The sequence below is a fragment of the Prionailurus bengalensis genome, chromosome C2 (assembly GCF_016509475.1).
Source record: "Prionailurus bengalensis isolate Pbe53 chromosome C2, Fcat_Pben_1.1_paternal_pri, whole genome shotgun sequence".
Classification (NCBI taxonomy): Eukaryota; Metazoa; Chordata; class Mammalia; order Carnivora; family Felidae; genus Prionailurus; species Prionailurus bengalensis.
Genome location: NC_057350.1, coordinates 157,403,481 through 157,418,613, shown reverse-complemented (window position 1 = coordinate 157,418,613; position 15,133 = coordinate 157,403,481). Strand labels below are relative to the sequence as shown.

Genomic DNA, 15,133 nt, shown 5'->3' with positions numbered 1-15,133 from the left:
TCCTACCAGTTCTTACGTGCCCACAGCTAATTAAGAATGAACTTTAATAGTCTACAAACTGATTTTACCATGCTATGCACCCAGGCCATTTCTCTCAATCTTTTATCAAGGAATTAAAAGAAACGATACTGCACGATCATCTTAGGCAAATGTATTTAGAAGGATGAACATGCTTTTAAATTATAATACTCCAAAGCCAAAAAAACATACAGGCCTCGAAACATTTACTGCTTTCAATGATCTTCCATATTCTTCATCATTCCTAACTATTAGTAACTACACATGATATATGCCCTCTCTCAGAATTTACCCTACCTGATGTATCTTTGATTTTGCAGCTTCTATTAGGGCTCCACTTTCAGCTTTGTGATTAGATCCGTCTTTGTTGGTGTTGTTACCAGTCTGTAGGGTGGTGAAACAGAGTTAACGGAAATTAAATTCTTTTTTGCCATAATTTGAATCAGTGATTTCCAAGCATGCTAATCTGAATCACTTAGAGAGCATTTCCAAACTTCAGAATCCAGACATTCAGGTGTAATAGTCTGGAGTAATAGGCAACTTTTTTTTTTTTTTTCTTAAGGAAACTCTACTTTTGAGAAGCTTGCACTGAGCATAATGATAGCCAGGTTTAAAAAGCACAGATATTACTCAAGCAAAACTTGAGGTTATCCTTCTGGAACCCAGAACAGACCATGTCGTTCCCTTCTTAAAAATTTTCTCTGGTATAAACACTGGCAACATCATACCCTAGATTCCTAGCAGTGTTCAAAAGCCTTCACAATGAGACCCATTATTTGAGTTGCCAATCTTGTCTCCTGATCTCCACTGACTTTTCAGGTATACTATGCATTTGAGGTTGCTGGAAATTCCTCCAATATCCACTCTCACCTCTGTGCGGTTTTCTCTGCCACGACGGTTACCCTGCTCCAGCCTGCTGCTTCTGTCTACTCAAACCAAATCCTTCAAGGCCTAAATCAAACATCCAAACTTCCTTCCCCACCTTCCTCCCAGCCCCTGGACAGATGCTCCCCAGCTTTCTCCTCCCACACACTGGAGTTCCTGGAAAAGCGAAAACGTTTTCATTTTTGTCACTTTAATAGCTAGTAGAGGACACAAGCATCTGTTGAACAGAACTGCATTTTCTCAACTCTTATCAGTACTGAATATAAAAACAAAGTATTTTACCACACAGTGTTTAGGAATAATGCTAAGATGATTTAACCAAATTCTTTTTTTTTTCAGTATTTTTTTAACGTTTATTTATTTTTTTTTAATTTTTTTTTTTTCAAAGTTTATTTATTTTTGGGACAGAGAGAGACAGAGCATGAACAGGGGAGGGGCAGAGAGAGAGGGAGACACAGAATCGGAAACAGGCTCCAGGCTCTGAGCCATCAGCCCAGAGCCCGACGCGGGGCTCGAACTCACAGACCGTGAGATCGTGACCTGGCTGAAGTCGGAGGCTTAACCGACTGCGCCACCCAGGCGCCCCAACGTTTATTTATTTTTGAGAGAGAGAGCGCGCGTGCGAGCGGGGCAGAGGCAGAGAGAGAGAGGGAGACGGAATCCAAAGCGGGCTCCAGGCTCCAACCTGTCAACACAGAGCCCGACGCAGGGCTCAAACCTACAAACCGTGAGATCATGACCCAAGCCAAAGTCGGATGCTTAACCAACTCAGCCACCCAGGCGCCCCTGAAGTATTCCTACCAAGTCCCTTATCAGAATATGTCATAAATGTGCATTCTTTCTAAAGAACTTTCATGATGAAATATTTTCTAGTGAAAGCTGCCTGTTTATCCAGCTTTGGGGTTTCTATTGTCTTAATTCTAATCTTTACTTTCTGTAAAATTAGTATCTCACACATGCCAAGATGCTAACATACTGAGACCCTCACAAGACTCTGGTAGGAATGTAAAATTGTGTGACATTTTCAGCCTCTGTACAACAGGCTGGCAGTTCCTCCTAAGATTAAACACAGAATTACCATACAATCCAGCAATTCCACTCTTGGACATGTACCCAAGAGAAATGAAAACATGCCGCCACAAAAACTTGTACACAAATGTTCACAGTAGCATCATTTATATCACCAAATGTGGAAAACAACCCAGATGACCATCATCTGATGGATAAAAACTGTGGCAAATTGATACAATGGAGTATGATCTGGCCATAAAAAGCAAAGAAATATACATGCTACAACCTGGTCAACTTTGAAAGTATCAAACTAAGTGAAAGAAACCAATCACAAAAGGCCACATATTATATGACTGCATTTATATGAAATGGCCAGGATAGTCCAAATTCACAAAAATAGAAAGTACATCAGGGGCACCTGGGTGGCTCAGTCGGTTAAGTGTCTGACTCTTGGTTTTGGCTCCGGTCACCATCTCATAGTTCAGGAATTTGAGCCCTGCATCATGCTCCCCTCTGGCAGCACAGAGCCTGCTTGGATTCTCTCTCTCTCGCTCTCTCTCTCTGCCCCTCCCCGCTTCCTCTTTTTTGCAAAATAAATAAACTTAAAAAAAAAAAAAAAGATTTGTGGTTGCCAGGGGCTGGGGGAAGGGGAAAAGAAAAAGTGCTAACCGGGTACGGGGTTCCTTTTTGGGGTGATGAAAATGTACACAGTGGTGATGCTTGTACAACTCAGTAAGGATACTAAAAACCACTGAATTATACACTTTAAAAAGGTAAATTTTGTGGATGCGAATTATATTTACCTTTGCTTTTTTTTAGGTCATTAATCAAAAAAAATTTTTTTTTAGTTAAATAGGCTCCATGCCCAATGTGGAGCTCAAATTCATGATCCTGAGACCATGAGCCACACACTCTACCAACTGAGCCAGCCAGACTGCCCTCATTAATAAAAAATTTAACTCATCTGTCTCTCCCTACGTAGCCTGTGGGCCACCTGAGGGTAGGCATAATTCTTTTGATTTTCATTTATTAAAAAAATTTTCATAAACAACAACAAAATAAGCTGTAACAAAAAAGATTTTTTTGAGGTATAATTGACATGTAACATTATGTTTTAGGTCTACAACATAACAATGAGATATCTGTATCAAGTGTGAAATAAAGAAGTCTAGCTAGGGGCGCCTGCGTGGCTCAGTCAGTTAAGTGTCTGACTTCAGCTCAGGTCATGATCTCAAGGTTCACAAGTTCGAGCCCCGCGTTAGGCTCTGTGCTGACAGCTCAGAGCCTGGAACCTGCTTCAGATACTGTGTCTCCTTCTCTCTCTGTCCCACCCCTGCTCACACTCTCTGTCTCTCAAAAATAAATAACATTGCAAGGAAAAAAAAATAAGTCTAGTTAAAACATCCATCACTAGACTGTACAATTACAAAGGTCTCTTTCTTGTGCTGAGGACTTTGAATATCTACTCTCTTATCAACTTTCAAATATGTTATACAGTATTATTAATGATAGCCACCATCCTGTATAATGAGTTACATTTCAATAAAGCTGTTAAAATATTTAATAACCATAAATTTTAATCTGATCACCTTACAACACTCACCTCATTCTTCCCATTTTTGTTATTGTTACCCTGTGAAATCATTTTTTCTAGGACAGCAAGAAGATGCAAAGCTTTCTCAGCTTGATAGGTTAATATATATAGGTCTACAAGCAAAAAACACACTGCTTGGGCAAATTTTTCTTCTGGGGGAAAAAAAACAAGAAAAGAAAAGTTACAATCCAAAGTAAAGCAAACATTTCTGACCACTCCTCTCCCCAGATTCCTAAAGAGCAAAGCCTAAATCTTTATTTTTGTTTTGTTTTTTGTTTTTAAATGTTTATTTATGTTTCAGAGAGAATGAGAGAGAGGGCGGGCGGACATGTGTGGGAAAGGGGCAGAGAGAGAAGGAGACAGAGTATCCAAAGTGGGCTCGGTGCTCTCAGACCAGGGGTCAAACTCATGAACCGTGAGATCATAACCTGAGCCAAAGTCAGGCACTTGACTGACTGAGCCACCCGGGCACCCCCTAAGTCTCTTTATTTAAATGTGTGCTCATCCCCCAGAGCCATGAAGGGAAGCAACCTGCAATACCAACAATGCGATTGCAGTATTCTCCATCTGAAGGCCTCCCGTCGCTGGGTTTCTACCAGCTGATCCTTCTTTGGCAAAATATCTACCAACACACCAAATGAGGAGAATCACTTCAGGTAGAAGGAAACCTCAATTCCTGTACCTGCTCAGCTACTTACTGGATATGTTACCTCTATATATCAGCGAGCTAATTTTTACACCTCAGCTGGCTGACCTGTAAAATGGGGTGAATACTTCACCTGCTTGAAGGCAGGGGAGTGAACCAGGTGATCTCTTGAGGTTCCTTCCAACTCTAACAAGGACTTCAAAGGAAGAAGGGCCCAATGAAGAGAGAAAGGGTAACCTGGCATGTCATAATACTATTTTCTTTTCCTTTCAAAAGAGAAGATAAAAGGAAAAATAAGATCTAAAAAAGGATGCCAAAATCAAGACCAGAAAAATTTAAAAGCCCTTAAGAGCCTTTTAACAAGTCTTCCCGATTCCATTCTTGTTCTTACAGAGCAGCCGGAGTGGAATCAATTGAAAACTAGAATCAACATGGTTGATGCACAAAGGTCATATATCTCTACGGGTTTCACACCACTCTTTTTAAGTTTATTTATTTTGAGAGAGAGAGAGAGAGAGAGAGAGAGAGAGACAGAGAGAGAGAGAGAGAGAGAGAAAGCGCGAGCACTGTCAGCAGAGAGCCTAATGCAGGGCTCGATTCCAGGACCCTGGGATCACGACCTGAGCCTAAACCAAGAGTTGGACACTCAATTGACTAAGCCAACCGGGCACCCATCCCACCACTACTCTTAAAACACTAAGTCCTTGGGGCACCTGGGTGGCTCAGTCGGTTAAGCGTCCGACTTTAGCTCAGGTCGTGATCTCATGATCCGTGATGTGGAGACCCACATCGGGCTCTGTGCCTGGAGCCCGCTTCGGATTCTGTGTCTCCCTCTCTCTCTGCCCCTCCCCCACTCACACTCTGTCACTCTCAAAAATAAAAACATTAAAAAAAAATTTAAAAAAACAACGAAAACATTAAGTCCTTACCCAGGCCAGGCCACAGGACTTCACCTGTTCCTTACCCTGCTGCCTCTGACGTCACCTGCTACTGTTCTCCCCACCTGGCTCCAGGTCAACGACCTGCTGTTTCTCTCACTCGGCAAACTCAAGCTCATCTCAGATGCTCTGTACACAGTATCACCTCTGGCTGGAATGCCTTCCCCTCAAGAGTCATGGGGCTCACCTCCTCTCCTCACTCAGGTCTCTTTTCAAATGCTGTCTTACCCCAGGCCTTCCTCGATTGCCTCACCTAAAAACAGCGTTCCCAGTCCAGCTCTATCCTCTTACCGATTTTAGCTTTTCTTCATGGCATTTGGCTACCTCACAATACAAACTTACTGTGTCGCTCTCTCGCGCGTTAGAATATAAGCTTAACGAGAGTAAAGGCTCTCTGTTTCAGTCACTACATTATCTTCAGAACCCGGAACAGTTTGGGTCCACCATGTATGTTCAATAAATACATGCTGTGTGAAGAACCAAGCAGCAAAGTTTTTAAAAATAACAATAACAATTTTCAAAGAAAGAAGAAAAATGGATCTGAATTCTGCCTCGGTGGCTTTATTCCACTTGGCCACCGTACAGAGGAACAAGATTTCATGAACGGTTCCCGAAATTCTAACAACCAGCTTCGTAGGGGTGCCTGGCTGGCAAGGTCAGTGCAGTGTGCGACTCCTGATTTTGGGGTCACATGTTCAAGCCCCACATCAGGTGTAGAGATTACTTAAAAAAAAAAAAAAAAAAAGCTTTAGAGAAAAATACATCTGAGGGGGCGTCTGGGTGGCTTAGTTGGTCGAGAGTCCCACTCTTGATTTTGGCTCAGGTCAGGCATGATCTCACAGTATGTGAGATCAAGCCCCGAGCTGGGCTCTGAGCTGACAGCACAGAGCCTGTTTGAGATTTTTCTCTCTCTCTCCCTCTCTCTCTGTTCCTCCCCAGTTCATATGTGTGCGCACTCTCTCCAAAAATAAATTTAAAAAGAAAAATCCATCTGTGTCATCCTGGAGGTATAATTCTGATTTCCAGCTTTACAGAAAAAGGAACTGGCCGCTGTTTATACCATCTTCAGCACGGGCATCTCTCCTGCCCAATCTGTCCAGCCACCATGCCCTCAGGACGGAGGAAGAGAGGAGCACCTTGAAAATGCCTCCCTGGAGCCACAGGAAACAGCCACTCAACCAGCTGACAGCAAAAGGGGACCCTGTAACTCTTCCCAAAGCCCCACAGAGGAGCCACCACACTCTGCTTCTTATCCTGCGGGAACCACATTAGCAATCAGGTGTTTATAAATCAAGAACTGGCATTAGTGTTTTGAATTTAAAAGAAAGTAACCTGAAGAAAAAGACAAAAACATGGTCACATTGAAATCTGACTGCTTGTGGGCTGGAAACAAACAGCCCTCTCTAACAACCACCTCCTGGATCTGGCTTCGCTGCCTTGTTTGCTCCCTCTTTTTTCCCTTGCCCGTACCTTTCTTACTACGCTTACTCAAGGCTAGTAACTGCAAGATAATCGCGACACCAAAACAGAGTCTGTACTATCTACTCCACGGATTACCCACGAAACTGTCAGGGGGGCAACAGACAGGAAGATACCAGGCTGTCCGCTAACATCCCCACTCTTCACACACCGCTCAATAAAGAACGGATCAGGTACACGAAGCTGTGTTCACACAGCAAAGAAAAAAACAAAAAGCACGAAGTCTTTCCAATTAGCAACCTCATTTCTGATCACAATTTGCAAAAATCGAGGGGTAGGAGTGGGGAGGAAATGGGAGAAGAAAACCTGGGTTCATCTAAAAGCAATGTCATTCTTACCTTTTTTATCTTTAGTGGCTAAACCTGGACACAGCCTTTTTCCTTCTTTATCTTTTTTTAATTAATTTTTTTTTTTTTAATGTTTATTCATTTTAGAGACAGAGAGAGACAGAGCATGAATGGGGGAAGGTCAGAGAGACAGGGAGACACAGAATGTGAAACAGGCTCCAGGCTCTGAGCCCTCAGCCCAGAGCCCGACGCGGGGCCCGACCTCACGCAAGATCACGCGAGATCACGACCTGAGCCGAAGTCGGCCGCCCAACCGACTGAGCCACCCAGGCGCCCCTCCTTCTTTCTTTAAATAGAGGCATGTGATTCCTTGATTTGACTGGGTAAGAAACTACCAGAGCCCCCTCTGAGTATGACAGGGAAGTTCTGGACTTGAGAGAACATACCAAAAGGTTCTATGAACTGGTAGAGCTTTTCACCAACTGCTATGGCCTCTGAGTACTGCCGCAGATGATACAGAAAGACTGCCTGATTGTAATACAACATGCTGTTCTCCACGTCGTCTAAGCCATCCATTTCTTCGACAGCTGAGTGGACCTAGGAAACAGTCAGCCAGGATATGTTCTCAAAACAGTAAGAAATAAACAGAAATGAAAGAAGCTATGCGAGTAAACGGGAACACAGGCCAACATTTCTCACTCTGGATTTTTCCACATTTTCAACAGAACTTCCAGATTTTAATTATTCTTACTAAAAATTACTTTATTAATAATAAAATTCCATTAAGTAAAACATTTTCATGGGACTTTATGTAGACAAGGCAAGGCAAGTCTGTTCCTTGGCACTGTGAAGAACGTCTCAACTGCCAACATGGCTTTTGAACTGGTTCCCCACTTTGTAGCCTCCTTGGGAGCGAGCAAAACTCAAAACAATCTTTCCCATGTGCACTATGTTACGCACTCACTATGTATACATAAGCTTGATTCCATTTTGTAAAAACTAAACTAAAACTTAAACATTAACAAACAGCTAACTACTTAACTATGGGCCAGACCTGCTACAGTAAACATTTTCCAGAGAATATCTCATTTAATCTTTACAATACCTCAAGAACATAGACATTATCATTCCCATTTTATAAATAAGAAGACCAGCACAAAAAGCTTAACTATCTTGCCCAAGGCCTTATAGCTAGGAAGTATATTTTCTGAATTTCCTCTTACGTTCAGGTTTTGTTCCCATAACTTAAAGAAAGCAGATTTTTTATTTTATTTGAAATTTTTTTCTCACGTTTGAGAGACAGCACATGCACACACAAACAAGCACAAGCGGGGAATGGGCAGAGAGAGAAAGAGAATCCCAATCAGGATCTGCACTGTCAGCACAGAGATGGATGCAGGTCTCAATCCCACGAACCATGAAGTCGTGACATGACCTAAGCCAAAATCAAGAGCTAGACACGTAACTGACTTGAGCCACCCAGGAGCTCTTAAAAAAATAGAATCTTTAAATAAACAACAAAAATAGGCTATTGATGGCTTTACTAAAAACACTAACATCTACATCTGATACCAGAAGAAAAAAAAATAAGTTTGCATTGTATTATTTTTTAAATTTCTTTTTATAAGTTTATTTATTTTAAGAGTGAGAAAGCACAAGTTGGGGAGGGACAGAGAGAGAAAGAGAGAATCCAAAGCAGACTCTGCTCTGTCAGTGCACAGCCCGATGTGGGGCTCAGATGCTTAACTGACTGAGCCACCCAGGGGCCCCCACACTCTGCGTTTTAAAGCTAATGACTACCTGCTTATCCCCTCCCTAAGTTATTGCAGTAGGCTTGCAAATTTTAATAAAGTTTCATAGCCATTCTGTACTTTCATGTAATACCCAAAGCTGGAATTAGTATTAAAACTAATCTTTCTTTGTCACTATGAAGATTGGAATAAGTTACCGAGCAATGTTAAGTAATTAATTCTAAGACTGACGTTCCCCTACATTAAGCAGTGGAACTTTGATATACATGATGAACTTAACGTTTTGCTAATGACAAGGTACCAGAAGTTTCAGGACACATAGTGATCTGTAATCAGACATCTGCAGACTTCAGTCATAACGCGTAAGCCTGACAGGGAGGTGCAAATGTTACCAACTGGTCCTCTGACCAACAGCACGTGCATCTCAGTGAATTTGGAGCTTCTGTATAATCTTCACTTACCAAGTCACTATCTTCCAATGATTAAAAATAGTCTCTGTAGAGAAAACTCAATTTCCAGAGAAAGACAATACTTCTTGGTAGTAATGTAATGCAGAGAGAATGAGCTAAGAAAGGGTTAATTCTTAGCCAGAAAGGAGGGTTTTGGACAAATTAAGGAATTTTGGATTCAAAAAGGATTGAACTTATGACATATATAACCGCCACACTTTCTGTGATTCACGGAAAACATGAACTTGTTTGGCTCTAGCCAAAACAAAAACTATTCGTTAAATGAGATAAAGCATAACAGAAGTGGAATGGGTTGAAAAGGTATGTATGTAGGGGCGCCTGGGTGGCGCAGTCGGTTAAGCGTCCGACTTCAGCCAGGTCACGATCTCGCGGTCCGTGAGTTCGAGCCCCGCGTCAGGCTCTGGGCTGATGGCTCAGAGCCTGGAGCCTGTTTCCAATTCTGTGTCTCCCTCTCTCTCTGCCCCTCCCCCGTTCATGCTCTGTCTCTCTCTGTCCCAAAAATAAATAAACGTTGAAAAAAAAAAAAAATTTTTAAAAAAAGAAAAGGTATGTATGTAAATATGCCCAGGGCATAGGACCTTGAACAGAAGTATGATTTAGAGAAAAGTTAGGAGACACGGGTATAAACACTTCTAGGAAACACAAGACAGTGGATTGCATGAGGAATATTACTGAACCAGCCTTATTAAGAATCAAGGCTGGTGAAGGGTGCCTGGTTGGCTCAGTTGGTTAAGCGTTTGACTTCAGCTCAGGTCATGATCTCATGGTTCGTGACTTCAAGTTTCATGTCGGGCTCTGTGCTGACAGCTTAGAGCCTGGAGTCTGCTTCAGATTCTGAGTCTCCCTCTCTCTCTTCCCCTCCCCCACTCAAGCTCTGTCCCTCAAACATTAAAAAAAAAAATAAAAAACAAAAAGGTGGATCATTGTTTAAAAAAAAAGAAAAACAGGGGTGCCTGGGTGGCGCAGTTGGTTAAGCGTCGGACTTCAGCCAGGTCACGATCTCGCGGCCCGTGAGTTCGAGCCCCGCGTCAGGCTCTGGGCTGATGGCTCAGAGCCTGGAGCCTGTCTCCGATTCTGTATCTCCCTCTCTCTCTGCCCCTCCCCCGTTCATGCTCTGTCTCTCTCTGTCCCCAAAATAAATAAATGTTGAAAAAAAAATTAAAAAAAAAAAAAAAAAAAAAAAAAAAAACAACCTCTGATTCTTGATTTTGGCTTAGGTCATGATCTCATGGTTCCTGGGATGAGCCCTGCATAGGGCTCTGCCCTGACAGGGCGGAGCCTGCTTGGGATTCTCTCTCATATCTGTCTCTCTCTCTCAAAATAAATAAATAAACATTAAAAAAAAAAGGCTGGTGAAAGGATTTTAAAAAGCAGTTTTCTTGGCTTAACAGGAAGCTTGCAAGAGTCTCTTTCTTATTCTAAAAAGGTTTTGGGCAAGGGCACCTGGGTGGCTCAGCTGGTTGGGCTTCCGACTTCGGCTCAGGTCATGATCTCACAGTCTGTGAGTTCAAGCCCCACATCGTGCTCTGTGCTGACAGCTCAGAGCCTGGAACCTGCTTCAGATTCTGCATCTCCCTCTCTCTCTGCTTCTACCCTGCTCATGCTCTCTCTCTGTCTCAAAAATAAACAAGAACATTAAAAAATTAAGAAAAAAAAAAAAGGTTTTGGGCAGTGCATCTGGATTGCTCGTCAGTTAAGCATCTGATTCTTGATTTCAACTCAGGTCATGATCTCAAGGTTCGTGAGTCTGAGCCCCAGGTCAGGTTCTGCACTGACAATATGGAGCCTGCTTGGAATTCTGTGTCCCTCTCTTTCTGCCTCTCTCTCAAAAATAAACAAACATTTTTTTAAAAAATTAAAGGAATAAAAAAATAAAAAAGATTTTGGGGCACCTGGCTGGCTTCGTTGGTAGAGCATGAGACTCCTGATCTCAGGGTTGTGAGTTCGAACTTCACATTGGGTGTAGAGATCACTTACAATCTATAAGAAAAACTCAGGGTGCCTGGGCAGCTCAGTTGGTTAAGCGGCTGACTTCGGCTCAGGTCACGATCTCACGGTTTGTCAGTTCAAGTCACATATCGGGCTAGCTGCTGTCAGTACAGAGCCCACTTGGGACTCTCTGTCCCCCAGTCTCTCTGCCCCTCCCCAGCTTGCTTGCTCTCTCTCTCTCTCTCTCAAAATAAATAAAGTAATTTTAAAAAGTGTTAAAAATAAAAAGAGTCAGAAGGTCTGGGGGTGCTTGGATGGCTCAGTCCTTAGAGCATGCAACACTTGACCTTGGATTGTAAGTTTGAATCCCACATGTACAGTTTACTTAAAAAACAAACAAAAAAAAGCCTGAAGGTCTGGTTTGAATCTTGGTCCTACTTTTCCTGGCCACATAGATTAAAATCATTAGGCTCTCTGAACCCCAGTTTTACAACTGCAATTACAAGGACCTATCTCAAGGGTTGAATATGAGAACTATAGGAGATAAAACATAAAACGCATTTAATATGGAATTTGGAATCACGTGAGAGTTTGATAAATATTGGCCATTTTTCTTTCTTTTTTTTTCAATGTTTATTTATTTATTTTTGGGACAGAGAGAGACAGAGCATGAACGGGGGAGGGTCAAAGAGAGAGGGAGACACAGAATCGGAAACAGGCTCCAGGCTCCGAGCCATCAGCCCAGAGCCCGACGCGGGGCTGGAACTCACGGACCGCGAGATCGTGACCTGGCTGAAGTCGGACGCTTAACCGACTGCGCCACCCAGGCGCCCCTCTTTTTTTTTTTTTTTTTAAGTTATCTCTACGCCCAACATGAGGCTTAAACTCCCAACCCTGAGATCAAGATTGATCCAGCCAGTAAATTACTTCACTCCTGTAATCAGAAAGAGCCTGAACGGGTTATTTATTTCTAACAATACCATGCATAGGGTGATACTGTAGAGTATCTTTACTCCCCCCCAAAATTACAAAGAATCTGGAGGGGTCACTTATTTCTAACTAGGTCACATTTTAGGGTGATACTCTACTGCATAATGGTACCCAGGAACACAGGACAGGGGCTCAAAAAGGTCTCAAGACCTTGAAGCAGTTCAGAGGCACAGGCCCTAGAGTCAAAGGAGACTGGGTTCATGGAGCTGTTTTCGTTTAAGAGCTTTGTGTCTTTGGACAATTTACACCAGCTATCTGTACCTCAGCTTTCCCATCTGTAAAATGAGAAACCTCGTAGTGGCTGCTTTATAGGACTGCTGGAAAGAGTGAGATGCTGCATGCACAGTTCTCAGCAGGGCCCTATTACACAGTAGGCAACAAATGTCTGCTACCCGATCCTACCATCATCGTCATCTTCGTTGGCCCTCTTGACTACCAAAGCTCTAACCCTGTGATGGGAGAGATGTTGCTGTTACGACCGATGACCGAGGCAGGCACCAAACCATATATAAATCAGGATATCTTCTGTTTAATCAATTAACATCTCCTGATCCAAAATGCTAAAACAATCTCACATTATTATCATCAGATCTTTGCAGTCACAAGAAAGATAATCTCAGCAGCTAAGCTTCTTCATAGATTTCCACTTTAATTTTCCTTCAAAATTCCAAAGCTCATTCAAATTTGTAGGTTAGTCTATTCTGTTCAAATTAGAAAATAAAATTACACAACATACGTTTCATTTCCTGGAATAATAATTTTATACAAATAAAACTAATGCAAGTTGTTTTAGACACATTAGAAGTTGTGCTGCCAATAACAGACAAGTCATATTAATTTTCCTTAAGTATTTTTACTTCACAATTCAGAGAATATCACAACATTTTTATAGCTAAATTCATTTGTGTATCACCTGATTCTTCAGTTGGTTAAGTGTTTGTCTCAAACTGTCTGTTGTCATTTGGTTACTTTTAAAAAACTCAGCCACTGCTGTATTCAAAATTATTTTATAATCATCTTTGTTCACTTCTTGTAGGCAGGCAAGGTGTTGCAGACAGGCATCATAATTTCCAGCCTAAAACAAACCAACAAAAAAAACACACACACAGACAAAATTACCTATTACCTTTAAAACTAAGACATTCATTTCCAAATACGTTTCATTCGTCTCTATTTGGAAAACTTTAAAAAGACAGATCTAATTCCCCAAGTATACTAATTAAAGTCACTGAATGAAACAATATTCATGTCAATTAAGAAACTGGTATATGTCAATTATATCTCAATAAAGCTAGAAATTACAGATATTTATTTCTCAAGACTCACACTCTAACACCAGTATGTGTATAAGTCATACATAGACACGTAAGTGTATCATATACCTATGTACATGTATAAAACCACATCACACACACACACACACACACACACGTATATAGGTATATATTGCTAGCACGGTATAACAGCTGAGGCTAGCCCAAGAAAGGTAATATGATTTAATTTCTAATAAATATGCTCTGAATACCCAAGTATCAAATTCTTCTGCTTACATGTATGTAACCTGATAGTCAAATAAGGTTTTCTTTCATATCGTTTAACATCAGAAAAGTTAAAGTTTTGACAAGAAACTTCTGGGGTTCCATTTTAAAGAACATGCAAGAAAGAGCACCGAACAAAGAAGTGAACTGAAAAGACTGACCCATATAATTACAAATCTAAGTTTAAAAGACTGAAAAAAAAATAACACTGTAAGAGTCAACACGTTTATGAAACACAAAAACTTGGGAATGGCTCGAACTACTCCCATTCCTTTTACCATATTTAAACTCCCAGTGTTTAAAAAATTTAAATAAAACCTACTCTCTAAACTTAATTCTTGAGTTATTACAGAACAAAAGTTACAAATTTAGAAATTCATTGTGAAAAGATTCATATTCGACAGATCCTAAAAACGGAAGCCAAAGAAACCGCTGCTCACTGTGAAAGCCTGGAAAGCACTGGTGGACAACTCCTTCTCTTGATCGGTGATCCCAGAGGACTGACGCGTCCCTTCATGTTTCTCTGCTCCCTGATCTGCAAGCACACAAGTTTTGCAGTTCTTTAGAAATGAAGTTGTACAGTGAGTGTGCCCCTGGTTTTCTTCCTGTCTTCTTCCTAATGAAGTTGCTATCGTTAGGGCGCTCTCAATTACCATGACTTATCAGTGTTATAAGGAGTTAGAAGTCACTCCTCCAGACACTGAAAGAAACCTTTCCCTTAGCCATGGTCTGGCCCAATGAAAACCCACCGCCACGTATGGAAGAATCACAGCTCTGTCCATCAGGACTGAGAATGTTGCATTCACTCAAAACATATTAGATCTGCCCCCGAGCAATCTATACCAAAGTCCCACATATTCAAGAAACTATGCCAGGCTCTGGAGACACAAGAAGATTATAAATGCATACACAATACCTTCAAAAAGGTTACAATCCAGCTGGAATATAATAACATTTAACAATTAGAAAACTACGTTGCTAAGAACTCATAGTTAATTTCCAGGCCAAGAATGCTTTCATAGGCTTAGAAATCCAAAAGCCAACATTAACACATTTAAAAAGCTTCCTTGGGGGGGACTGGGTGGCTCAGTCGGTTAAGCGTCCGACTTCAGCTCAGGTCATGATCTCGTGGTCCATGAGTTTGAGCCCGGCATTGGGCTCTGTGCTGACCGCTCAGAGCCTGGAGCCTGCTTCAGATTCTGTGTCTCTGTCTCTCTCTGCCTCTTCCCTGGTTGTGCTGTCTCTCAAAAATAAATAAACATTAAAAAGAAACTTTTTCTTAAAGCTTCCTTAACATGGTTAAATATCTATATACAATCTTTTTTCCCAGAAGTCTATTTTATTAAATTTTAATTTTAATTAATTTATTTTTTAATGTTTATTTGGGGGAGGAGGAGCTAAGAGAGAGGAGGACGGAGGATCCGAAGTGGCTCTGCACGGACAGCAGCAAGCCGATGCAGGACTCGAACCCACGAACCATGAGCCGAAGTTGGACACTCAACCGACTGAGCCACCCAGGCACCCCTAATTTTTGACAGAGGATGCAAGTGGGAAAGGAGGGCAGAGAGAAAGAGAGAATCCCAAGCAGGATCCACAC

At 41.7% G+C, this 15,133-nt stretch overlaps 1 protein-coding gene across 8 annotated transcripts in view; it reads right to left on the bottom strand.

Annotated features, from left to right (window-relative positions):
* CNOT10 (CCR4-NOT transcription complex subunit 10) overlaps positions 1–15,133 on the bottom strand; it is a 72,263-nt gene that overhangs the window by 41,514 nt on the left and 15,616 nt on the right. For all 8 annotated transcript variants that reach the window (XM_043595846.1, XM_043595845.1, XM_043595847.1 and 5 more), the window contains exons 2-6: positions 13,977–14,071; positions 12,912–13,073; positions 7,305–7,455; positions 3,518–3,660; positions 316–402 (exon numbers count right to left, since the gene is read on the bottom strand). In XM_043595846.1, the coding sequence (XP_043451781.1) occupies positions 316–402; positions 3,518–3,660; positions 7,305–7,455; positions 12,912–13,073; positions 13,977–14,071 (638 nt within the window). The remainder of the gene's footprint in view (positions 1–315; positions 403–3,517; positions 3,661–7,304; positions 7,456–12,911; positions 13,074–13,976; positions 14,072–15,133) is intronic.